Genomic DNA, 27,749 nt, shown 5'->3' with positions numbered 1-27,749 from the left:
CAAAAAAATGAGAGATTATTACAAATAGTTTGAAGGTGATTCAAGGCCATACACATGAACATAATCAACGGTTTATTGAAAATAAATCAAAATATCTGCAGTATTAAAATATGTTAAGGCAATATTCAGTTTCTTTCTTTACAGTACAATATGTATACATTAATAAATAACAGAAATAAATATATTCCACCTTTTAAACCAATGGTAGACATGCCATAAGATTGATTGGGATTTACTTTAGAATGGTCTTAAAGTAGGGCAACTGATCTTTATAAATTTAGCATCCAGAATTTCACTTTTTTTTTAATTTGGAAAAGACATTATCAAATTTGAAGAACGTCTTTTCACGTGTACGGTTCCTCTGACCATGTGCAGATCATCAATCGAAGGACAGATTCATGCTATTTTCAGCAATAAATGGAACAGTCCATGTGCAGTGCAGGTGAGATGGATCTGCTGTGCTCAATAAAGCAGAGTCCTGATCATTGTACCCCTTTTCCATAATGGCAGGATATCATAAAAGGGCACATTGGGGTTATCTAGACCAAAAAAGTGTTTTATGGGCCACATGCCTTTTGAAAGTTACTAAAAACACCTTGGCAAGAGACAACATAGTGTTACTTCTCCAGTACATAGAAAATTAATGAACCAATAGTTTATAGTCTGAGAATATTAAAGGCAATATCGCGAGGTTTTTTTTCATAAAATTATTTTCTTAATTTTTTAAAGTGTCCTTAAAAGGGTTACTATCACCTTGTAATAATATTTGGAATTGAGAGTCCTCTGTGGTTGATATACTTTCCTGTATCACCTTGTAAAACACTAATTACATCCAAATATAGAGTTAATCTGCAGGTTAATAGTGCTACAATGCTCTCCAAATGCCATATTGAAATGACAACTATCAAGATAAAATTAAATTATTTCTTCCCGGGAGCCACCGGCTTTCAGGCATCTGTCAGTCAAAGATGCTTATATCCATCTCTATAGTGAGCGGTGCTGTGAGTGGTGACTGGAGCCATTCTATGCATGTCTCATTGACTGAAAACCGGAGGTTCCTGGTAGGAAATAAGTTAATTTTCTTTTGGGAACTAAACTTACAGTAAGATAGCCATGAAGTATTGAAACAATATTTATCTGCAGATTAACCCTGCAAGTTAATAGCGTTTTCTGAGGTGACAGGTTCCCTTTAACCCGTTATCTACAAATGTCCTTTTTTTGGGACGCCTAATCTTTAGCTTCTAGCAACTAAGATTTTATAATTTTTATAATTAGGTCCAATTTTTTGTGTTGTGTTTGTAAAATGAATGTTTTCAAAATAGGAAATCATGTCATTGTCATTTTTAATTGAATATTGGGACGCCCTTTTCTGAAAAATCCGTACTTGAAAAAATGTTGCTAATTATGTTTCTGATTCATTAGGACACAAATCATTAAAAATCATCAATAGTCATTAAAAAAAAAAATGAAAATTGCTAATTTGGCAAGTAATGGGTTAAGTTTCACATTCAAGAAGAATTCATATAAAGTTGTGCACCATTTGTGCACCACTTTAAGACCCATATTATTTATTAAAAATTTTGAAAGGTCATATTACATTTTTCTATGAACCATTGGCATTAAGGGATAATGACAGCGATCCCTTGAAGGATCTTTATTACACCTGGATGACTTTTAATAATTTGGGTCTAACTCAGGGGTGTCCATACCCAATGGCCCCTAAACACATGTGGGGCAGTGGTTCAATATTTCTTGAATTTGTACATCACAATCATTGGTTGAGCGTTAAAGAGTCAGGTGGGGGAGATGTATGAGTTGCAATTAAAGCACAAAAGACCCTTATACTGTTCTCACCCGGGTGCCTTTAAATGTCTCTATCTGTATCTTTATGGCAAGAATAGGGATGGCTGGAATTGGGGGGGAGGGAATTTTTGATTCTATGTAAAAGAAGACATGAATTACATTTTCATACAGCAAAGATATCATTTAAGGTAAAATTTCTTTTTTATAAAGAGCGTCAGCTAGCGTATTTACACTTTTATTCATGGCGCAAATTGGACGCTTGTCTTTGGGCTATAGTACAAAGCATATACAAGCAGTTAGTTTCAAAGTCCTTTTCACTTCATGCAATCTCCAAAATGTACATCATTTCCTATGGTAGAACTTTGCAGTAGTCTCTCAACCCTTTTCATCTCTGCATAGTAGCCGTCCGTACTAGCGGGCTGCCATTATATACATAACTGAATGCCCTGGAATATAATATGTAATATTAGAAATAACATACTGAGTATTTTCTCTTCTCTACTCCAGTCCAGTCATTCTTTTTAAGACTGCTAAATGGCCTGTTCAACTTAATCTGTAGATACTAGGTCAGCCTTAATCTTAAATTCCTTAAGTAACTCCTCAGACTGAACCTGTATGTGAGTCACAGATAAGACACATACAGTCACCTTATCCTTACAAAACATATAAATAGCATCAACCTTAGCACTGGGTGATTAATATGCATTTTCCAACTCGTGCTGGTTTGTTTTGCTCCTCAGCCTTGCAAGTCGAGGCTTTTTGTTCTTTGCAGGCCTCGCTATATCTTTTCCAAAATCTTTTAGTTCTGATTGATTGTGGAAGCGGGTATATCTCTTGCATCGGCATGAAGTCACCACTCGAATTTTGTATGTTCGCACTTCATTGTCAGGGCACATGAGTTGAATGCGTTGAGAATGACTGTGAGCTGGAACACAGCGGTAATCCATTGAGCTCTGGCGCCACCATTTTCCTCGACCAATAGCATTTGGAAGGAGATGAGATGGCAAACATTGGCCAGAACAAACCAGCTCTTTCACTGGTTTTAGACTGCGACATGGACCATCTGTGATATGTTGAGCAGAACGTAGTTCTCTGCAGCTAAATTCTGAGGGATCTGAAGAAAAATTAGAAAAGTAAATATACTTAGTATGGATTGTTTAGTATGAGAATTTACATCAGTGACACATTAATCACCATTATACAAAGTGGTATTATTTGTGTATGGAACATAGCAAATATGTTGTAGACTCATATACTATACTATATACTATAGTATGATCTCAGACACTGGTAACCCAAAATGTCCTAAAATTGAGTTACTTTAACAAAACACTAATTGAATAAATAAAGCAAATATACACAGGGCAGTAACTTGAAGCTCCTGAGCCACAATGCAAAACGGGTTCTTCCAACTTCCATAAGTCGTCTATATTACTTGTATCTTCTTATGGTACAGAAGGGCCTTTGGACTTGATTGCAACTCGTATTTCTGCACAAGTGCAAAATAGTGATGGAGCAACCACTCACAAACCCATCAATTGTGAGTTACTCCATCAAGTGAATGGTTGCTCCATCAGTATTTTGCACCTATGCTGCTCCCACCTTTGTCATGGTGGTCTACTTCATACTACTAGTACATTGGTAATCTGACTTGGTGTTAGTAAGGCTGTATCTATTTGATGTTTTTTGAGTTTTTGTCCTTCTGTGAGCAACTCTAATCATTGCACCCCTTCTTAGCTTCATCTCCACTTTTACAAAATGGTATCTATTTCAAAGCGATAGATCCAGAAGCTTCTATTGATATGTGAGCAAAAAGAGAGCAGCTCAGGTGGGCCTCACTTATTTCTTTCTAATGATTCCCTTTACATAGAAACTCCAAGATTGACAAATTATGGGGTAACAAAAGGGCCAAAGTGCAAGTTACACTTCTCTAGAACAAGGTTGTTCACTTTGATGTTTGCCATGAAGCCTCCTGGTCTTTTTGTATAGATCTACTTTCTACTTCTAAGTTTTCAGTTAATGAGATTCTCGTGCTTTGGGACGGGACTGTAAGCAGAGTCTTTTCTTCCGGCTCTATCCTGCTCTATGCCAGAGAAACCAAGGTGAGACCTGACCAAAGGCCTGGCCCAAAGCACAAACATGTTCCTCATAATAGAGACTGACTGTTTGTGCATTGGGGTGGCCTGTGGGCAGGTCTTTCTTTTGTTTCTCTTGCTTAGAGAAGGAAGATAAGACTCTGCCTACAGTCCTGCCCAGAAGCACGAGAATCCCATTAACTGAAAACTTCTAAAGGTACCATTACACTAAACGATGTACCAACGATCACGACCAGCAATACGACCTGGCCGTGAACGTTGTCACACAGACAGCTCTCTCCAGCGACCAAAGATCCGGGGAACGACTTCGGCATCGTTGAAACTGTCTTCAACGATGCCGAAGTCCCCAGGTAACCAGGGTAACATCGGGTTACTAAGCGCAGAGCCGCGCTTAGTAACCCAATATTTACCCTGGTTACCATTGTAAAAGTAAAAAAAAAAACACTACATACTTACATTCTGATGTCTGTCACGTCCCCCGGCGTCAGCTTCCCTGCACTGTGTAAGCGCCGCCGTAAAACAGAGCGGTGATGTCACCGCTGTGCTCTGCTTTACGGCCGGACGGCGCTGACACAGTGCAGGGAAGCTGACACCGTAGGACGTAACAGACATCAGAATGTAAGTATGTAGTGTTTTTTTTTTTACTTTTACAATGGTAACCAGGGTAAATATTGGGTTACTAAGCACGGCCCTGCACTTAGTAACCCGATGTTTACCCTGGTTACAGGTGAACACGTCGATAGATCGGCGTCACACGCGCCGATCTAGCAATGACAGCAGGGTGATCAGCGACCAAAAAAGGTCCTGATCATTCCCCACGACCAATGATCTCCCAGCAGGGGCCTGATCGTTGGTCGCTGTCACACATAAAGATATCGTTAGCGGGATCGTTGCTACGTCACAAAAAAGCATGACGTTGCAACGATATCGTTAATGAAATCGTTATGTGTGAAGGTACTTTAAGAATAATTAGACAAGAACCACAAGATGAATTTCTTCACCCCAGTTATCTTTTAATCAGTTTAACACTGTCAAACTGACAGTGTATGTAGGTTACTTAGCAAAATCCTGCTGACAGGTTAACTTTAACCCCTTAATCCCATATGACATACTATCCCGTCAAGGTGACCCGGGACTTAATTCTCAGTGACGGGATAGTACGTCATAGCGATCGGCCGCACTCACGGTGGAAGAACGGTCGATTGCAGCCGGGTGTCAGCTGACTATCACAGCTGACATCCAGCACTATGTCCCAGGAGCGGTCACGGATCGCCCCCGACACATTAACTCCTGACACTGCAATCAAGCAAGATTGCAGCATTCCGGGGGCATGGGGAAGAATCGTGCAGGGAGGGGGCTCCCTGCGTGCTTCCCTGAGGCCCTCGGAGCAACGCGATGTGATCGCATTGCTCCGAGGGTCTCCTACCTCCATCTCCCTGCAGGCCCTGGATCCAAAATGGCCGCAGGGCTGCATCCGGGTCCTGCAAGGAGGTGGCTTATTAAGCGCCTGCTCAGAGCAGGCGCTCATAAGCCAGGAGCAGTGCACGTCAGATCGCTGATCTGACATAGTGCATTGCAAAGTGTCAGATCAGCGATCTGACCTTATAACATGATGCTCCCCCTGGGGCAATGTTATAAAGTAAAAGCAAAATTCCTAAATAAATTAAAAAAAATATATTGTCCCCAATACATTAATAAATTGCTTTATCTAAATTTAAAAAAAAAAACAATAAAAGTACACATATTTACGGTAGTATTGCCACGTCCGTAATCTGATCTATAAAACTGTCCCACTTATTAACCCCTTAAGTGAACACTGTAAAAAAAAGAGGCAAAAAACAACGCTTTATTATCATACTGCCAAACAAAAAGTGGAATAGCATGCGATCAAAAACACAGATATAAAAAACCATGCTACCGCTGAAAATGACATCTTGTCCCACAAAAAACGAGCCTCCATACAGCGTCATCAGCAAAAAAATAAAAAAGTGATAGTCCTCAGAATAAAGCAATGCAAAAATAATTATTTTTTCTACAAAATAGTTTTTATTGTATAAAAGCGCCAAAACATAAAAAAAGATATAAATGAGGTATCGCTGTAATCGTACTGACCCGAAGAATAAAACTACTTTATCCATTTTACAAAAAGCGGAATGGTATAAACGCCCCCCCAAAAGAAATTTATGAATAGCTGGTTTTTGGTCATACTGCCTCACAAAAATCAGAATAAAAAGCGATCAAAAAAGTCACGTGCCCGAAAATGTTGCCAATAAAACGTCAACTCGTCCAGCAAAAAACAAGACATCACTTGCACAATTACCCTTGGAAAAATACAATACTGGGGGCTAAAATATAATTTTTGTGGAAAAAAAAGAATTTTTATTTTCACGGATCTGCATTATAAACTGTAGTTAAACACTTGGGGGTTCAAAGCTCTCACAACACATCTAGATAAGATCCTTATGGGGTCTACTTTCCAAAATGGTGTCTCTTGTGGGGGGTTTCAATGTTTAGGCACATCAGAGGCTTTCCAAATGCAACATGGCGTCCCATTTCAATTCCAGCCAATTTTGCATTGAAAAGTCAAACGGCGCACCTTCCTTTCCGAGCTCTGCCATGCATCCAAACAGTGGTTTACCCCCATATATGGGGTATCAGCGTACTAAGGACAAATTGCACAATAACATTTGGAGTACAATTTCTTCTGGTAACCTTGGGAAAATAAAAAATTGGGGCGAAAAATTCATTTTTGTGAAAAAATATTATTTTTTTATTTTTACGGCTCTACACTATAAACTTCTGTGAAGCACTTGGTGGGTCAAAGTGCTCACCACACATCTAGATAAATTACTTATGGGGTCTACTTTCCAAAATGGTGGGGGGTTTCAATGTTTAGGCACATTAGTGGCTCTCCAAACGCAACATGTCGTCCCATCTCAATTCCAGACAATTTTGCATTGAAAAATCAAATGGCGCTCCTTCCCTTCCAAGCTCTGCCATGCGCCTAAACAGTGGTTTACCCCCACATATGGGGTATCGGGGTACTCAGGACAAATTGTACAACAACTTTTGGTGTCCATTTTCTCCTGTTACCCTTGGTAAAATAAAACAAATTGGAGCTGAATTATATTTTTTGTGAAAAAAATTAAATGTTCATTTTTTTTAAACATTCCAAAAACTTCTGTGAAATATCTGAAGGGTTAATAAACTTCTTGAATGTGGTTTTGAGTACCTTGAGTGGTGCAGTTTTTAGAATGGTGTCACACTTGGTTATTTTCTATCATATAGACCCCTCAAAATGACTTCAAATGTGATGTGGTCCCTAAAAAAAAATGGTGTTGTGAAAATGAGAAATTGCTGGTCAACTTTTAACCCTTATGACTCCCTAAAAAAAAAATTATGTTTCCAAAATTGTGCCGATGTAAAGTAGACATGTGGGAAATGTTACTTATTAAGTATTTTGTGTGGCATATCTCTGTGATTTAAGGGCATAAAAATTCAAAGTTGGAAAATTGCAAAATTGTCAAAATATTTGCCAAATTTCCATTTTTTCACAAATAATTGCAGGTAATATCAAAGAAATTTTACCACTCTCATGAAGTACAATATGTCTCGAGAAAGCAATGTCAGAATCACCGGTATCCGTAGAAGTGTTCCAGAGATATAACCTCATAAAGGGACAGTGGTCAGAATTGTAAAAGTTGGCCCGGTCATTAACGTGCAAACCACCCTCGGGGCTTAAGGGTTTAAAAATTATAAAAACTAACTTGTGACCTCAATGTTACAAATTGGATAGAATTTAAGAGATATTATAAAGCCAAAATAATACTAAGGTCATAACCATAGCATAATAATGCATTTCTATCCAGACACGGTTGAAAGCCTCAAATCCCTTTCTTCCAACAAGAATATCAATGTGTTACATTGGTAACTCCTGAAGGCTCAACATTTAGTTTGATCATAACATGGATGAACTATAGCAAAAGACTTTGGGCAAATGTAAAGTTCAATAATGTGTCTAAGAACTATCAAATGCAAAGGTCAGAAGGATCATTCATCTTAGAATAACTCAACATATAAGAAAAGAAAAACAATCAAATGTAAGTCACACAAACATTATCTGGCTTGACTGTAATTTACTTACATCAACATCCAGAGCTGATATGTTCTTAAGTGAAGTCAATGCTTAATTTCCTATTTTGCCAATGGAATTGGCATCTGGAAAAGCTTCTACAGTTCAAGTGTACATGTTCCAAGAGTGAATCTTATTGAAAGATACTTTTACAATAATTTATGAATTTGAGACAAATTGTAGATTTTCGCGTTACTTCCAAATTAACATATCACTGTCTTATTTCAAAGTAGTTCAGTATCGAGCCCTGCAGCTAGGACAACAAAACCATTGATTGTAACACAAGAAGATTCTTGTCTACAGAAATTCTCAACTTTTTCATAGAAGCTTTGATTAGTTTGAATGAGGGGAACTGCATGTTTCCAACTTCACAAGCAATATCTCCCCTACTTCTTCAGAACTTTGAAGGAGGCACAAAATGTGCATAATGCTAACACCGTAGAAGTAAAAAAATGTAGGTATGAAAGTACTTAGCAGGTTAAGGAGTCTGGATGTCTAAATAATCATAACTTTGTAATTCACCCATATACAATTTGTCAGTTTTTTTATTATAAGACACTGAAGATCAAGAACAAATGCTAATCACCACAGAGGAGATATGTTTATCAATGATCTACAAAACAGATAGAGGGTCTAATAGCAAAGTTCAAAATGGGTTCTCTCCAATTTGGTTTTGCCACCAACTGAGAGAAAGGAATAGCATTTGTCTTCCCCATCTGTGACTCTTTGGCAGGTTCAGCCCCACCCCCATTCGTAGTAATGCAGTTGCTTTGAATAAGGGAATATCAGCAATTTTTTTATTGTTGGAGCGTGCGGTCATTTGTATTCTTTTATACAACCATTAAAGACTATTAGAGAATGAAGGACACCCCAACCACATTTCAGCATATGTCACAACTCCCCAGGAACATCTAAGAGGCTACCAGGAATAGGGGCAACTTCTTGGATGGGTTGGTGGAGCTCCCATGCATCGCCAAAACCACCTGAAACTTCCTGGTAACTAGTGATGAGAGAATATACTCGTTACTCGAGATGTGACCTCCGAGTATTTTTTGGTGCTCGGAGTTTTAGTTTTCATCGCCGCAGCTGAATGATTTACATCTGTTAGCCAGCATAAGTACATGTGGGGGTTGCGTGGTTGCTAGGGAATCCCTACATGTAATCAAGCAGTCTAAGAGATGTAAATCATTCAGCTGAGGTGAGGAAAACTAAATCTCCGAGCACTAAAAAATACTCGGGAAGTCTCGAGTAACGAGTATATTCGCTCATCACTACTGGTAACTAGGGTTGAGCGACCTTTACTTTTATAGGATCGGGTCGGGTTTCACGAAACACGACTTTTTCAAAAGTCGGGTCGAGTGAAATCGGCCGATCCTATAAAAAAGTCGGGGTCGGCCGAAACTCGAAACCCAATGCAGTGCATTGGGTTTCCAATGGTTCCCAGGGTCTGAAGGAGCGGAAACTCTCCTTCAGGCCCTGGGATCCATATTTAAGTGTAAAATAAAGAATTAAAATAAAAAATATCGCTATACTTACCCTCTTACGCGCCCTGGTACTAACCGGGAACCTTCCTTCCTTCGAATCAGCCCTTCCAGGACCTTGTGGTGACGTCGTGGTGACGTCGCGGCTTGTGATTGGTCGCGCGGCCGCCCATGTGACCGCTCGCGCGACCAATCACAAGCCGCGACGTCACCGCGACGTCACCGAAGGTCCTGGAAGGGCTGATTCTTAGGAAGGAAGGCTGCCGGAAAGAAGCAGGGCGCGTCCGAGGGTGAGTATATACCTAATAGGACTTCATGGCCGACCCCACACAGGGGTCGGGTCGGGTTTCATGAAACCCGACTTTGCCAAAAGTCGGCGACTTCTGAAAATTGCCGACCTGTTTCGCTCAACCCTACTGGTAACCTGAATTTTTAGAAGATTTCTAGTGCATGACATCAAGATGTTTCTTAATTAGACAAAGCTTTGGTGTGAATAATCCATTAAGAGTTTTGTAATCAGGCTTAGAGGGGCATGGTCTACAAAAAGGGCATAACTATGGGTGAAAAGTTTCACCAAAATACATTGCGAGCTGATGCCTTTTGGGTATACAGCTGGAAAAATCTGGAAGTATAATCTCAATTGGGTATCAGTATTAGGGGATGTGATGTCCTGGTGCCTAATAGTATCCATGAAGTAAACTCAGTATGATACAAAATAAACATGAATTGTTTTATATACAAGAGCATTCCAGGGAAAATTATGAAGTTATACGCATACTACAGAGTGCATGACAGTGATTCATAGACCACAAAAGATAGAGTCCTGGTATCATCCTTCACTCCCAGGCCCCATTTGTTTTTCCTGGAGTCTTTCTTCTAACTATAATATAAGAAAATGAAGATTTCCTATACTAGTGATGATTCAGTCATTTACATTAACCTAAATAAAATCTGTTACTAAAAGTCACATCATCACTTTTTTCTTTTTCTGTACCATTGCACTCATCCCCAGCACCGCAGAGTAGTTTTGCTCTATCTCTGACTGAGGAAAGGAGTTCTTATATATGAGCTCTGCACAGTTTATCTCAGATTAAATAATAAAGGAAGTGCAGACATTTATTCGTTAACCTAGTTCCACTACAATCTAGTAAAAGATACATCCTCTGTAAAAGCATCCCTTATTTAGCCAATGTTAGACTAAGAAAAGCAGAAAAAGAAATGCTGATACAGTACAGATCTATAATACATGTCACGCCGTTTATGGCGATAAAAAGGCAGGACGGCGTACTGGGACCCGCACCTGTCCCTGCCACTATAAAGGGGCCCTGTCTTTCCCTTATCTCAGAGGTACCTATAATGGTTAGGAGGCCTGAGCCGCCAGAGTATCCCTGTCTCCTGTGCAGGCCCTATCAGTGGCCCCCTCTTCCCCCCAGGGAGGAGGACTGCACCAGTGTATAAATATGACAAGTAAACAGGGTATGCAGACAAGGTAACTAAAATCTCAAACTCACCAAATGCTCACACAGCCACAGAGGAAACACAGAGAAGGGAAGAGGGGGGGAAAAACTAGGAAGGAAAACAGGTTTAACATGCAACCAAAACAGCAGACAACAATCTAAGCAGATAAACCTCCAAGCTCCAACACCACGCTCCTTCCCACTTTAAGCCAGGCAGCAGAACTGATCACTGACAACAGTTGTAGTCAAAACTGAGTCTATATAGGAGAGGAGATTACAAAAACCAATTCAGCTGAGAGACCAAGCTCTCAGCAACTTCAGCAACTAGGTTTAACTCCTGCCCTGCTGGCACAAGACAGCCAGGTCAGAATTCAGGAGAAGAGCTTCATCGTGTGTGAATGAGGCCCAGAGCGCTGCGGTTCTCTGGAACCTGTCTGTCGCGGTAGCCCCCGTGACAATACATTTCCAATAACATTTTAGTGCCTGGAGAAAATAGAATTTTATTCAATTTTTCAAGTCTGTTTTTCTCTGATCAACACATATATAAAAAAAGCCAATTTTAATAAAGGAAGCTGGAAAAATGTGTTTCATTTCTTAAAGTATATATTTTTCACCCTACGGACATCACATCTAATCCAAATGCTTCATCAGATTAATGGGTTTGCAAATTCAACTTATCAAGCTTTCTAGAATTCTGGAGTTACATGGTCTAATGCTTCAAAGCACATTTTAAATGTGCTTTGTGGCCATTAACAGAGGCTTTACTTTATAAATGGTTTATTACGTGTCCTGGAGTAAACACTACCAAATGCTCCATCTAGATGTAGAACTGATGTTTACAAGAAGTCAACCCTATGGATTCTACAATGGATTCCTGCAGAATGCTTACTTATTATGATGAACTGCATTTTATGCATGTATGGTATATGTAGCCATCACATGTAGTATTATGTAAATGTGTACATAAGGTGGAAGGGTTGAACTGAGAGGTCAGGCAACTGGGCACTGCATAAGTGCCTAGAGCACTGGAAAAATATTTAGAATTGAGAGTCCTCAGTGGTTGATACCTTTTAATGGCTAACTGAAAGGATGGTAACAAATTGCAAGCTTTCGAGACTACACAGGTCTCTTCATCAGGTAAAGACTAAAACAAATTCTGGAGAATCACATATTTATGCATAAGACACCAGAAAAAAAAAAAAAAAAACAGAAAAAACATGGATAAGACAGGTGACATGAAGCAGAATTACCACAAGGGATAAACAGTTATGTCCATAAATATTGGACCAGTTCTTAGATAAGGAATGTTTTATTGTCCTCTGATTGGGGTCCGGTTCTGTTGTGATGGGGGTCTGAGGGGCAAACTCCTTAGTTCCTTAGTTGATGTAAAAGACACATGGATATAACTGTTTATCACTCATTGTAATTCTGCTTCATGTCACCTGTCTTATCCATGTTTTTTCTGTGCTATGTTGTGCATAAATATGTGATTCTTCAGAATTTGTTTTAGTCTTTGCCTGATGAAGAGACGTATGTAGTCTCGAAAGCTTGCAATTTGTTACCATCTTTTTAGTTAGCCATTAAAAGGTATCAACTATCAACCACTGCAGACTCTCAATTCTAAACATTTCTATCTACTGGCTAACACGGTACCAAGATATTTATCTTTCCTGTATCAAAATAGAGTATTGGAGTGTCCCGCAACCCTCCACCTAGATTCTTCATCACATATAGAACATCAAATCCCCTACTTCCACACTAATTTAAATAAGAAAATTGTAGTTTCTTACAGCTATAACTAGACGACGCTCTTCGAGGACAGACTTATACATTTAGATAAAGGAAACCTGGGATTTTGTGGTGCAAACATGCTTATGTCAAAACCGAGCATGTCAGAGTGAGGAAGTAAAAGACCTTATAAATTACACATCATAAACCCGAATCTCTTATCCAGAACCAAGGGGCATTGCACAGATCATGTTTCCTTATTTTGCTCACTGTCAGATTTAATAATGATATAGCCCTCACCCTTCCATTTGTTATTACATCTGAATGTAGCAAAAAGTTATTATTAGGGTCAATTTACATAGTTTGACTATACAGGTGCTTCTCACAGAATTAGAATATCATCAAAAAGTAAATTTATTTCAGTTCTTCAATACAAAAAGTGAAACTCATATATTATATTGAGTCATTACAAACAGAATGATCTATTTCTAGTGTTTATTCCTGGTAATGTTAATGATTATGGCTGAGGCTAGCTTCACTCTAGTGTTCGGCAGGGCTGCGGATGCAAGCCTTCTACCTCTGTGAAGCCCCACTAACTGCTGCGCCTCTTCCTTCAGCCTCGCCTACACCTGCATGCATCCTGCGTACCCTATCTTTAACATTGAGTACGCAGGCCATGCGGATGTATGTGGATGCCACCGCATGCGTAGTTTTGAAGCTGCACCAACTGCAATAAAATGCAACATGTTGCATTTGACGCAGGTCAGTGCAGCGTCAAGATGATGCATGCGGAGGCATCCACTTACATCTGTATGGCCTGCGTACCCAATGTTAAACATAGGGTACGCCGGACGCATGCAGACTTGGGATGACCTGAAGGAAGAGGTGCAGCAGTGGGCGGGCTTCACTTAGGAAGAAGGCATTCATCCGCAGCCCTGCCGAACACTAGTGTGAAACTAGCCTTACAGCCAATGAAAACCCAAAAGTCATTATCTCAGTAAATTAGAATAATTAACAAAAAAAGCCTACAAAGGCTTCCTACAAAATTTAAAAAAGGTCCCTTAGTCTGTTTAAGTAGGCTCCACAATCATGGATAAGACTGCTGACTTGACAGATGTCCAGAAGGCAGTCATTGACACACTTCACAAGGAGGGTAAGCCACAAAAGGTCATTGCTAAAGAAGCTGGCTGTTCAGAGTGCTGTATCCAAGCATATTAATGGAAAGTTGAGAGGAAAGAAAAAGGTGCACAAGCTGCCAGAATAACTGCAGCCTTGAAAGGATTGTTAAGAAAAGGCCATTCAAAAATTTTGGGGAGATTCACAAGGAGTGGACTGCTGCTGGAGTAATTTCTTCAAGAGCCACTACACACACAGCAGTATCCAGGACATGGGCTATAAGTGCTGCATTCCTTGTGTCAAGCCACTCATGACGAATAGTCAACACCAGAAGTGTCTTACCTTGGCCAAGGAGAAAAAGAACTGGACTGTTGCTCAGTGGTCCAAGGTGTAGTTTTCAGATGAAAGTAAATTTTGCATTTCATGGAATCACAAGGCCTGGAGGAAGAGTGGAGAGGCACACAATCCAAACTGCTTGAGGTTCAGTGTGAGGTTTCCACAATCAGTGATATTTTGGAGAGCCATGTCATCTGCTGATGTAGGTCCCCTGTCTTTTATCAAGACCAAAGTCAGGGCAGCCATCTACCAGGAAATTTTAGAGCACTTCATGCTTCCCTCTGCCAACAAGCTTTTTGGAGATGGAAATTTCAATCTCCAGCAGGACTTGGCACCTGTCCAAACTGCCTAAAGTATCAATACCTGATTTAAAAACAACAGTATCACTGTGCTTGATTGGCCAGCAAACTTGCCTGACCTTAACCCCATAGATTCTCCATGGGGTATTGTCAAGAGGAAGATGAGAGACACTAGACCCAACAACGCAGATGAGCTGAAGGCTGCTATCAAAGCAACCTGGGCTCCCGTAACACCTCAAAAGTGGCACAGGCTGATCGCCTCCATGCCACGCTGCATTGATGCAGTTGTAAGGAGGTGGCGAGGATCCTCAATTGCTTTCTCTCTCCGGAATAATGAGCACATGTGTTACATGCGGCTTCCTAATGTTTTATAAATGTAATGTGCGGTTTTCTTATATTGTGTCACGTGTGGTATTACTATGTGATGTTCTCTTAATGTCTTTTTACTGTATATGCAAATGTATTCTTTAGCTTAGAGATAGAGTACTAAGGGTTAAATTGTTGGGAGGAGTTAAAAGGGGACGATGCAAAGCCTCAAGGACTTAGGGGAGGCACTTCTGGCTCTTAGAGCAGAGCCCAGGCAGGTTGGCCAAGGCAGGACATGCACCATAGCAAGGACAGAGGATTCCCCGGTTGGGGTATAGAAAATTCCTTAGCTTGATGGGCAGCGTGGATAGACACTGGCTGTGCGGGATCAACCCCAGGAGAAATAAGGGGTTCGGTACCAGGATGGGAGCTAGTGTTGTACAGCCTTCTGAAGTCACAGGGACAGAGGAGGAAATGTTGTCTTGTTTGCACCGTATTCAGTAAAGTTTTGCCGTTAGAATTGAACTTTGGCTTGTGGTGTGTTCTGAGACCTCATCCCCTGCAACAGAAGTGAACGTGTGCTGAAGGTAACTGACTGTACCAAAAGACTGGGATGTAACGTGCCTTTTCACGTGCAAGGTGCCGGGGTGTTCACTGACTGTGACTCACCCCCGACTACAACCCCATGCCACCTTGTTACACAGTAATTAATGCAAAAGGAACCCCAACCAAGTATTGAGTGCATTTACTGAACATACATTTCAGTAGGTCAACATTTGGAATTTTAAAATCATTTTTCAAGCTGGTGTCATAAAGTATTCTAATTTTACGTTGATACTGACTTTTGAGTTTTCATTGGCTGTAATCCTCAATCATCAATATTAACAGAAATAAACACTTCAAATAGATCACTCTGTTTGTAATGAATTTATATAATATATGAGTTTCACTTTTTGTATTGAAGAACTGAAATAAATTAACATTTAAAATTTTTATAATACAGCTATTATAGCACCACTGCCAGAATTGCTTTCATATCTCTCTAGCACACCTCCAGAAAGAAAACCTTCTCCTAGAGGTAGCTTTCTGCCCTCTGAGGGAAAGCTACTTTCAGTCTCTTTGCTTTGGATGAAAGACTTTCATTTTGACTCCAGTTCAATCTCCTTAACCAGTACTGAGACAGCCTCACGAGTCCAGAATTGCACAAGGGAGCCCTACATCCTAGACTACAGATTTTATATTTTTTAGGACAACCAACTGTAACATGTCAAATTATATGTATCAAACATACATGAATCTTGATGTATAAATGAGCTAGGTCTCGGCCTCCAGTAACTACCCTGATTTTACCATAAGCAATTATTCTTGCCTTAACCCGTGGGACATAAGGAACTTAATCCTTCTGCTCCTCAACATCTGCTGTTGGGGTCAAAGACTATTGATAGACACTTGTACACAATTCTAATAAAAGGTTTGCCTTTCTGATTTTAATGTCGCCATCCTTCAAGCATATGATAAGTTGTAAAGGCATAAAAAATGATCATGTTGTCATCCAGGGAGAACAAAGCATCATAGGTATCTATATCTCTTCAATGTTTGGACTGTTTGCAGATTTCTTTAGCTGAATTATGATCATGAGGACACAACCTTAAATAATTACACGGTGTCTAAACAGAGAAGGATACAAACAGGTATCAATGGAAATGGAAGAATTTTGTAAACCTTTGTAACTCTACAAATCAATCCCAATCCCCTACATTTGCTACAGAATATCCTTTACACGTCGCCCACAATCTGTAATAATTAGTGATGAGCGAGTGTATGCGTTGCTCGGGTTTTCCCGAGCACGCTCGGGTGGTCTCCGAGTATTTATGACTGCTCGGAGATTTAGTTTTCATCGCCTTAGCAGCATGATTTACAGCTATTAGCCAGCTTGATTACATGTGGGGATTACCTAGCAACCAGGCAACCCCCACATGTACTCAGCCTGGCTAGTAGCTGTAAATCATTCAGCTGCCGTGATGAAAACTAAATCTGCGAACACTAACAAATACTCGGAGGTCATCCGAGCGTGCTCGGGAAAACCTGAGCAATGGGTACACTCGCTCATCACTAGTAATAATATATTGCTTAATCTAAAATATCAGATTTGGAACGCTTCCTTTAAAGCGAATGTGCCATTAGAAAATGACCTATTGATTACATTAACTAAAAATCTATTTTTATGTTAAATGTATTCAACTATTATTTTATCTTTCATATGATGACTTATTTTAAAAATAGCAATTTATCAATTTTCACACTGACCATTGGAGCTAATTTTAGATTCTTTGCTCTTGTTTTTCACAGAAGACTTTTCAACAGTCTCAGTATCACGACAGGCAGAACTACAAGGACAGAGCTTCTATACAAAAGATAGGGTCTAAGTCTATTGCTGCTAATATGCATGTGGAACTCTAAAAAAAACAGGACGCATGGATCTAGAATTAGTCTTAGGCTTCTTTTACACTTGCCATGTTTTTGCAGGCTGGTTTTTTCAGGCCCCAATAGATTTCTATGGGGCCGAAAAAACGGGCCATAAAAAAATCGTCGGATTTTTGCCATTTGATCGTGAGGGCCATATTTATGGCCGTGAAAAATATCGAGTCTGCTCGATATTTTTCACGGCTTATGGACACAGCCCCCATTGAAATTAACCCCTTCATGACCTTGGGATTTTTCATTTTTCCGTGTTCGTTTTTCACTCCCCTCCTTCCCAGAGCCATAACTTTTTTATTTTTCCGTGAATTTGGCCATGTGAGGGCTTATTTTTTGCGGGACGAGTTGTACTTTTGAACGACATCATTGGTTTTAGCATGTCGTGTACTAGAAAATGGGGAAAAAATTCCAAGTGCGGTGAAATTGCAAAAAAAGTGCAATCCCACACTTGTTTTTTGTTTGGCTTTTTTGCTAGGTTCACTAAATGCTAAAACTGACCTGCCATTATGATTCTCCAGGTCAGTACGAGTTCATAAACACCTGACATGACTAGGTTATTTTTTATCTAAGTGGTGAAAAAAAATTCCAAACTTTGCTAAAAAAATAAAAAATAAAAATTGCGCCATTTTCCGATACTCGTAGTGTCTCCTTTTTTCGTGATCTGGGGTCGGTTGAGGGCTTATTTTTTGCGTGCCGAGATGACGTTTTTAATGATAGCATTTTGGTGCAGATACGTTCTTTTGATCGCCCGTTATTGCATTTTAATGCAATGTCGCGGCGACCTAAAAAATGTAATTCTGGCGTTTCTAATTTTTTTCTCACTACGCCGTTTAGCGATCAGGTTAATGCTTTTTTTTAATTGATAGATCGGGCGATTCTGAGCGCGGCGATACCAAATATGTGTAGATTTGATTTTTTTTTATTGATTTATTTTGATTGGGGCGAAAGGGGGGTGATTTAAACTTTTATATTTTTTTTATTTTTTTCACATTTTTTTTAACTTTTTTTTTTTTACTTTTGCCATGCTTCAATAGCCTCCATGGAGCAGGCACAACGCGATCGGCTCTGCTGCATAGCAGCGATCTGCTGATCGCTGCTATGTAGCAGAAATGGAGGTGTGCTGTGAGCGCCGACCACAGGGTGGCGCTCACAGCCACCGGTCATCAGTAACCATAGAGGTCTTTAGGACCTCTATGGTTACAATGGAGACGCATTGCCTACTGTTCAAAACAGCTGACATGTCCCGGCTTTGATGCGGGCTCACCGCGGAGCCCTGCATCAAAGCAGGGGATCTGACCTTGGACGTACTATCCCGTCCGAGGTCAGATAGGGGTTAATGGGGCCGCAAAAACAACGGAAGCTTGCCCAGTGTGTTGACTTTGTGGTACACCATGAAGACCGCATTTGCGGAGCGCCATATTTTTACTAGGACACTCCCATGTACTTCCTGTTTATCACTTCGAAGGCCTGCACAGACACGAGATGGACCTATTCCAAACCAGAAAAATGCCGATCTGCAAAAACGGGCCGCAAAATACACTGCAAGTGTAAAAGAAGTCTTAGTAGCCAGTATGAAAATGTCAAGATTGCTATTTTTAATCTTGAGATGAATAACCAAAACTTTCCAAAAGAATTTAAAAATACATTTAGCATAAAAAATGTATTTAAACAGTAGGTTATTTTCTCATGACGTTTCCTTAGACAATCAACAGTGAATAGAACATATGCAGTATGTAGATTTATGTATCACGAAAATTACTGAATTGAATGACTATTTTATGCTAAACACATTTTTCCCAGGGTAAATCCACTGTTAACAAGTGAACGCATTAGTGCACTCTGGCTCTTGAGAAGCAAAGTAGGCTGCAAAGCATGCACGCCAATGTTGTACCCACAACCCCTGCCGCTTTGTCACAATGTTTGCCCTCTTTGAGGTCACCAGTTATGATAACCCCTGGGTTCCTTCTTCTCTTTGGTAGCTGTCAGTAGTTTGTCAATGTAAAATCTTCACAGCATGGCCCCTTGCTCTCATTGTACTTCTACATACCACCAATGGACATGAAAGAGCTGTTCCATTTAATTGGCAGCCTTTAAATGGATTGCCTTGGTTGAAATTAATTAAAAGCAGAATGCAAACTCTACTGCAGTATGTGAAAAATCCATTCAATCATTTCTTGTGTGGGTGTTGAAAGCATTCTTATGCTGAGAATGATATCACTGCTAGTATAAAAAGAACTTGTATTCTGCGCTCAAACACAGTAGAATACAACAAAGAGTTAACTCTGCATATTAGATTATGTGCATCCACATTCTGTCTACAGAGTCGAAAGTCAAATGCCACCATATCGCTCTTCTGACGTGTAAACACCAATTTCACAGACGTTCAGGATGACGTTTCATTCAGGAATCAACTGCAAATATTTATATTTTCTATTAGATTTATCCCAAAAAAGCACTTTTGATGGACACACCATTTGCGATGACCAGTGAAGCATATTGGGGTTATGCTGATATACTTGAATTTATACACAAAAGCTATTTATATAGGTGAAAACCGAGAATATCTTTATATAAATTGATGACTATGATATTAAGAAAGCACTATCATCAAATTTGTTATTCTCTTAATATGTGTACCTACAATTGCTCATTTTGTCTTTCTACCCAGCTAATTATTATCTTTTACATTAGGTCTATGACATCACATGAATAAAAACTGACTAGCTGAATCCTTCTAAGCTCTATCTAGAAATAGGAGGTCAATTTTCACTGAATGAGTCATGTGTTGCTGCCAAAGTCCCTGGCAGGGATTAGAAGGGAGCAACTGGGTCAGGAGTGGAAAAGGGGGATGACTCATGCAGGAAAAATAGCCTTCCTGTTTCTATATAAAGCAGAGAAAAGGGAAGAATTAACTGGGTAGAAAGACAAAATGAGCAATTGTAAGTACACAGTGCTATATAATGTGATTACATGTGATTTACCTGAGGATGGAGTCAGTTTGACTTTGAAATGCGATGACAATAAACGATCTTCATTTTATTGATCCTTCTTAAGGGTACCGTCTCACAGTGGCACTTTGGTCGCTACGACGGCACGATCCGTGACGCTCCAGCATCGCTCCATTATCGCTCCAGCGTCGTAGACTGCGGTCACACTTCGCAATGCATGACGCTGGAGCGATAATTTCATGACGTGTTTGCGATGTAGAAGCCATTGGTTACTATGCGCACATCGTATACAATATCGTGCACACCTTTGTTACACAATGCGATCATGCCGCCACAGCGGGACACTTGACGACTAAAGAAAGTTTCAAACGATCTGCTACGACGTACGATTCTCAGCGGGGTCCCTGATCGCAGTAGCGTGTCACACACAGCAAGATCATAAGTATATCGCTGGAACATCACGGATCGTGCCGTCGTAGCGACTAAAGTGCCACTGTGAGACGGTACCCTTAGAGTTCAGCAGTGCAGATGTTGTCCATTTCCCCTTTCTTCTCTTCTATATCATATGATGACTGCAATATAGTAAGAGGATAAAAACTTTGATGGGAGTGCTTCTTTAATTAACATAACTTGAAGCTCCAGGGCATCCTGGAATTGGAGGCAACCTGAAGTGGAGCCTCGATTTTGACAAGATAGTCACAGTATTGGTTTGCTCTTAGAATAGCTAATTAATTTTCATCAAGCACAAGGGACCTCATGGTACCACGTAATCTTGCAGAGGACTTTACCATTTTTCATAGGAGAAAAGGTCTGCATAACCTAAGGTAATTTTCCTTACTCCATCTTCAGATACAATTGTTGCCCTGCTTATGGAGAATAACCCTCATTCTGTTTACAACTCAAGATTAATGTACTATGTGACATTACAATGATAAACTTTTCAGAATAACTACTGTAGTTGATGTAAAAGTGTGTACAAGCCTGTAGGTCGTAGCCATTTAATTGCACAGTAGTTGAAAATGAGGTGTATACAAGGGAGCACTGCCGCTTTGACAATGGTAAGGATTATAGCGTGGTTCTTGAGAAAGTGCTTACAAAGTTTCCTACACAATAAGGTTCACATATCCTACTTTTGAGTTACCGAACTTCTGATTCAGAGGTCAACCATAGGAAAAAAGAAGTCTTCTGTTGCTCATGGCTTGAAAAAACTCTGCGAATTGAAATTTTTTTGTAACTTTTTGAAACTCCAATGCTATGGACTTCTTCTAACCATAGAGAAGGAGCAAAATACCCATACTATGCTCACAAGAGTTTTGCCATTCCATACGCCTTATTGCTACCACGTGATCAAAATGCTTTTAGGATCAAAACTATAAAAGGGTTTATAATCTGGGTCCTTTGTTGATCTCTTTCTTTTACTTCTGAGAATAAGCGACTACTTCCTATCATACAATGGGGAAAAAAAGTATTTAGTCAACCACCAATTGTGGAAGTTCGCCCACTTGAAAAGATGAGAGAGGCCTGTAATTGACATCATAGGTAGACCACAACTCTGAGAGTCAAAATGAGAAAACAAATCCAGAAAATCACCTTATCTGATTTGGCATGATTTATTTTGCAAATTATGTTGGAAAATAAGTATTTGGTCACCTAAAAACATGCAAGACTCTCACAGACTTGTAACTTCTTCATTAAGAGGCTCTTCTGTACGCCACTCATTTCCTGCAGCAGTGGCACCTGTTTAAACGTGTTATCAGTATAAAAGACACCTGTCCACAACCTCAAACAGTCTGACTCCAAACTCCACTATTGTGAAGACCAAAGAGCTGCCGAAGGACACCAGAAACAAAATTATAGCCCTGCACCAACTGGGAAGACTGATTCTGCAATAGGCAAGCAGCTTGGTGTGATGAAATCGACTGTGGGAGCAATAATAAGAAAATGGAAGACCTACAAGAACGCTGATAGTCTCCCTCGATCTGGGGCTCCACGCAAGATCTCACCCTGTGGGGTCAAAATGATCATAAGAACGGTGAGCAAAAATCCCAGTACCACACAGGGGGAGCTAGTGAATAACCTGCATAGAGCTGAGACCACCGTAACAAATGCTACCATCAGTAACATACTTCACCGCCAGGGACTCAGATGCTGCAGTGCCAGACGTGCCCCACTGCTTAAGCCAGTACATGTACGGGCCGGTCTGAAGTTTGTTAGAGAGCATTTGGATTATCCAGAAGAGTATTGGGAGAGTGTCATATGGTCTGATGAAACCAAAGTAGAACTGTTTGGTAGAAACAAAAATCGTCGTGTTTGGAGGAGACAGAATGCAGAGTTGCATCCAAAGAATACCATACCTACTGTGAAGCATAGGGGTGGTAACATCATGCTTTGGGGCTGTTTCTCTGCAAAGGGACTAGGATGACTGATCTGTGTACATGAAAGAATGAATGGGGCTATGTATCGTGAAGTTTTGAGTGCAAACCTCCTTCCATCAGCAAGGGCATTGAAGATGAAATGTGGATGGGTCTTTCAGCATGATAATGATCCCAAGCACACTGGCAGGGCAACGAAGGAGTGGCTTCATAAGAAGCATATGAAGGTCCTGAAGTGGCCTAGCCAGTCTCCAGATCTCAGCCCCATAGAAAACCTTTGGAGGAAGTTGAAAATCCATGTTGCCCAGCAACAGGCCCAAAACATCATTGCTCTAGAAGAGATCTGCATGGAGGAATGGGCCAACATACCACCAACAGTGTGTGCCAACCTTGCGAAGACAGAAAACATTTGACCTCTGTCATTGCCAACAAAGGATATATAACAAAATATTGAGATGAACTTTGGTTAATGACCAAATACTTATTTTCCAAAATAATTTGGAAAATAAATCTTGCCAAATCAGACAAGGTGATTTCCGGATTTGAATTCTCATTTTGGCTCTCAGGGTATGTGCACACGTCAGGATTTCTGGCAGAAATTTTCCTGACAAAAACCGGACATTTCTGCCAGAAATCTGCATGCGTTTTTTTCGCTTTTTTTTACTTGTTTTTTGCTAGTTTTTTATGCGTTTTTTTGTGTTTTTTCCAAATGCATAGAATAGCGGGAAAAACGTGAAAAAAACGCAAAATTAATGAACATGCTGCTTTTTTTACCGCGATGTGTTTTTTTCTCGGGAAAAAAACGCATCATGTGCACAATAATTGCAGAATGCATTCTAAATGATAGGATGCATATGTCTGCGGTTTCTAATGTGGTTTTATCGCGAAAAAAAACGCGAAAAAACCTGAACGTGTGCACATACCCTCATAGTTTTGGTCTACCTATGATGTCAATTACAGGCCTCTCTCATCTTTTTAAGTGCGAGAACTTGCACAATTGGTGGCTGACTAAATACTTTTTCCCCACTATATATAGAATGTACTGAGAGCCTACACTCTAATGATGTCAGTTGAAGTCAGACCTGAGTTTTCTCTTATGTAATGTGCTAGGTTGCCTTTTTACAATGTGATACCTACACAATGTAATTTTTATGTGCCAATAAAACTAGCCACTTCTGGTCCTTGTCACTACTGGAGGCTGGAGAGTGGAGAGTGGAGAGTGGACCTTAGAGATAAGTGTTAATGTTTAGGTACACAATAGACTCAAGTGATGAATGAGCTTCCATTATCTATATTATTACACAAAACTCTCACATCCTCAGACAATCCAAATAACCAGAAGTCATTACTCTAATATGGTATTTAACCCCTTTGCTGCCAGGTGTGACATACATTAGGTATGATAACCTATGATCACAGACAAACAGTGGCATTCCAGGACATGACAAACATTTGCTTATTTACCATAGAATAATTAAAGGGATTAGAACATTTACATTTGTCACCTGGTGAAACACCTTTATTACCCAGCAAAGAGGTAGTCTTACCAGCCATTGTGTAAACTTCTAAAAGATTATCTAACAGTCATATCTAGGTCAGAAGATGCTCTATGATAATTAGGCTTGGGCTTTTCATGCCATCTCCTCTGTGAGAATGTATGACCCAGGGGACACCTGCTACCTTCATACAGCAAGAGACATCCATCCTACAAGTGATAATGTTTGGGACAATGAAGCCTAAAAATAAAGTGAGGACTATTATTAATGATCAACCATTATGGAGGTCCTGATAAGGAGAAGTTTGTTTGTCCTGGTCAGGCTGTCACTTTGGTTCCCCACACTCATACTCTGGCCCTAACAAATCTAATATTTATCACTGATGCAATAGATCTTGGATGGAGCACATTTTCTCTTAGCAAAAGTAGATGTACAGCAATATGGAAAAACAACATTGAAAAGTAACTAATGGAAACAAATAAATATAAACCAAATAAATTTGCCCCTTTAAGACTATTATTAAAAATTCAAAAATTGTGTTTTTAAAGCGATATGTACAGAGGCAGATTCTCTGGATGATCTGTGTCCGGCCCATAGATCTTAAAATTACAAAAATTGTGGATTTTTCTGAAATAAGACATTGGATCGCAGATATCAAGTATTGTTTTATTCAACTTTCTCTGATCTACTTGCCCGTATAGACTAGTGCTATGGATGCACTACTTATCAATCATAAAGATCGCAATCCTTCAGGCAGCGTGTCCTTGTTAACCAGTCTAAGTCAGATTACTTGGGTCTTTAGCAGAACCACCTCTGAAATAAGTGCAGAGAGATTCCAAAAAAGCTTGGGAGAACATAATATGATGCTCTCTCAACCTTTTACTGCCACATGTAAACTGTGGTCACGTTATATAACGACATGCTGTGGTGGTTAGTTGACAGCTTGGAATGAGGCATTTTAGTGTCATTCCATCAGATTCCACCTGCCAGTGTTTATGAAGATTAATAGATCTCCCACATTAAGCTGGTCATGCAATAACCTCCAATGTACATTCATGCGATGATCAGGTCCATGCAGACCCTTCTAGATGAAAAATGACAGAGAAAGCAAAACGCCTTACACTTTCAGGTAGGATGTAGAGTGGAAAATCCCTAGTTTCTCACAGCCAAAACATGGCCACATTATTGAGTCAGAGCTTTGCCAACAAATTCTTCATCTTTAAAGGTACTACTGAACCAACATAATGATCTAAGAGTGATGCAGTAGAACCTCATGGAGAATACAGGTGTGTTGGTTATATGGGTTTTACCTGCAATGTTCATGGTACGAGAGAACCAATGTTTTTCATAGAACCCTAAATCTGGTTCTATAGGACCTCATAAGTAACACAGCTAGAATACTGTTTGCCCCATAAACAATATGTCACTGATTTCAAGAGCATGTGATAAATGTATGACTGCTAAGGCTCTGACCATTGAAACCCAACCATTCCTGAGAAATAGGGGGTCCCAATGTTTGTAGAGCAGTATGCATGTCTGACCTCTGACTCTAAATTTTTATGGGGCTGACAGAGACATTGATCCCAATATATTGTGGTGTTGACATGCATAACAATTCTATTTAATTCGGCACTTATGGAGTACATCTGTGGATATTCTGTAAAAACGATTAGCTCACACAATATTACATCATATAATATTCATTTTCCACATTGCACAATAACATTTTCAACAGACTCCTGGCCTTAATAAGAAAATGGAAATGATAATTGTAGAATGACCATAATGAACGCTTGTTAAAGGGGAATTCCATCTGAGTGTTTCACCTTGATAAATCGTGTCCTACCTCCCATCTGAATTAGATCAGTGTGCGCCAAGTCTGTGATGATCCACTGCTCTGCATAGTAAAAGCAAAGAACAACTGCTACATGAGCGCCCCCTACAGACAAGGTGTATAACCTGGGGGACAAGAGCTAAAGACTTGTAATATTACTTATTGTGACTACAAGTTATTCCGGCCCAAAGTTGTTAGTAATTCATTTACTAGTCATTTGTAATTTATTGCGTTTAATCTTTAATCTTTTAATAATCCTTCTTATAAATGTTCGTATAACGGCACAAAACCATGACTTTGTTTTCTAATCTGCAGTACGGATGTAGCAGAGCTAAATTTCTTAATTTCTCTATTTTGGGACTGTAATGCGTTGGTCTTCAAAATACTTTTTCCATATTTTTCCTCATCATTAAATGTGGTAAATGACAACTCACAAACTCAGTTTTGCTATAATGAACGATCTCAGCTCTGCTACATGTGTGCCGGAAGCAATATGTGAAAAGTTTGTAACTTGTGTAGTTACCTGTTGGGTCTGTGGATTGGTGCAGGTATCGCCCCCCGTGTTTAGCTTGGTTCAGAGTGTAATTGTCGCTGGTGATGGTGGCTTCTACGACTACCTCCGTATTTTCGATGTTGCCCGGAATGATCTCAGTGGCGTCATTTTTGAGTGATGGCCATCCCAGCACAGGATCTAGGACAGTGTGGATCAGCAGAAGGGCGCAGTGTACAGCCAAGGCACAGTACATGGTGCTGCCTCTGATGCTTCTTCCAGCTCAGTCACAGCTTTATGTTACTCAGACACTAATTATTCTCCTTTTTTAAATCTTTTTCCTCAGCCGGCTCAGCCAATGACGAGAGGGATAGGAAGGACTTAATCCCGGCTTCATTCATGCTAAAGAAGTGTTTTACAAGGGAGGTGTGGTCTGCTTATCCGGCCACACTAACTACTTTATCCCTTTCTGTCCCCCCTCCCTTCTCACAGTTTAGGTAGCCAAAGTATCTGCTTTCATAGCAACCTAGAACGTTGTCACATTCACAAATCCACTTGTGTGTAATCTATTGCATTGCAGAATGATCAAAAAGGTAATGGAGGGGGAAAAGAGATTTGACAGAAACCTATTCTGCCCCAAACTATTGATCAATCATAGAAGGCGAACTAATCGGAGAGATGGCAGCACAGGTGAACATTCGGCCAATTTATCGGCACCATGTCGCAAACTTGACCAGCTATAATATTCATTTCGGCTTTTCGGCTATGCATTGTTATTCGGTTACTGTGGCCCACAATTAACACATGCTTTGGTACAAATCGAGATTGGACTAAATGAATTGGATAAAAGTCATTTTTAGCCAACCTTTAGCTGGACTTACTTTAAGCTATTGTTTAACTATTAACTAAACAAAAAATGTTCTCCATCCAAGCCATGGCCATTGAGACTATACAAAATCAGTAGAGAAGAAAGAAATGAAAGAAAAACATGCATAAAATGATGATAAATGTTGTGCACATGAAAAAACAAACAAATTTGGCAAGAAATGTAGCACAATGAAAATAATCAATGTAGTACTATATGTGGTCAGTGTACAACAATATTATGATGCTACTATATTCCAGTATTGTTTGGACATTGTATATTAATATTTGACACTGTTTGGTAATATCCTTTGCCTTGCTTCATTTTAGGTACCATTACTTCTCACCTTTCAAAAAATGTGTTCCTAAAAACTAAATATGATTCAATGGTTTAGGCAAAGATACAAGATAGATAGATAGATAGATAGATAGATAGATAGATAGATAGATAGATAAAAGTATAGGTAATAGAGAGATAGATAAAAATATAGCACCTGGACCCGTGGAAGCACA

General features: G+C 39.8%; 1 protein-coding gene across 1 annotated transcript; it reads right to left on the bottom strand.

The window, feature by feature from the left end:
* Positions 1 to 59: 59 nt before the first annotated feature.
* Positions 60 to 26,734, bottom strand: SOST (sclerostin). Its single transcript, XM_069751859.1, has 2 exons — positions 26,406 to 26,734; positions 60 to 2,917 (listed from the first exon to the last, which is right to left on the bottom strand). Exons 1-2 carry the CDS (start codon positions 26,626 to 26,628, stop codon positions 2,499 to 2,501), a joined length of 642 nt encoding a protein of 213 aa, XP_069607960.1. The 5' UTR covers positions 26,629 to 26,734; the 3' UTR covers positions 60 to 2,498.
* Positions 26,735 to 27,749: the final 1,015 nt, after the last annotated feature.

The sequence above is a fragment of the Ranitomeya imitator genome, chromosome 2 (genome assembly GCF_032444005.1).
Source record: "Ranitomeya imitator isolate aRanImi1 chromosome 2, aRanImi1.pri, whole genome shotgun sequence".
NCBI classification, from domain to species: Eukaryota; Metazoa; Chordata; class Amphibia; order Anura; family Dendrobatidae; genus Ranitomeya; species Ranitomeya imitator.
Note: the sequence above shows the minus strand (reverse complement) of the source record. Positions and strands in the feature narration are given on the sequence as shown.

Coding starts and splice junctions, on each gene's coding strand:
- SOST (XM_069751859.1), bottom strand. CDS start 26,628: ATGTACTGTGCCTTGGCTGTACACTGCGCCCTTCTGCTGATCCACACT. Junction 2,918..26,405: donor CCAATCCACAGACCCAACAG/GTAACTACACAA, acceptor ATTTTTCTTCAG/ATCCCTCAGAATTTAGCTGC.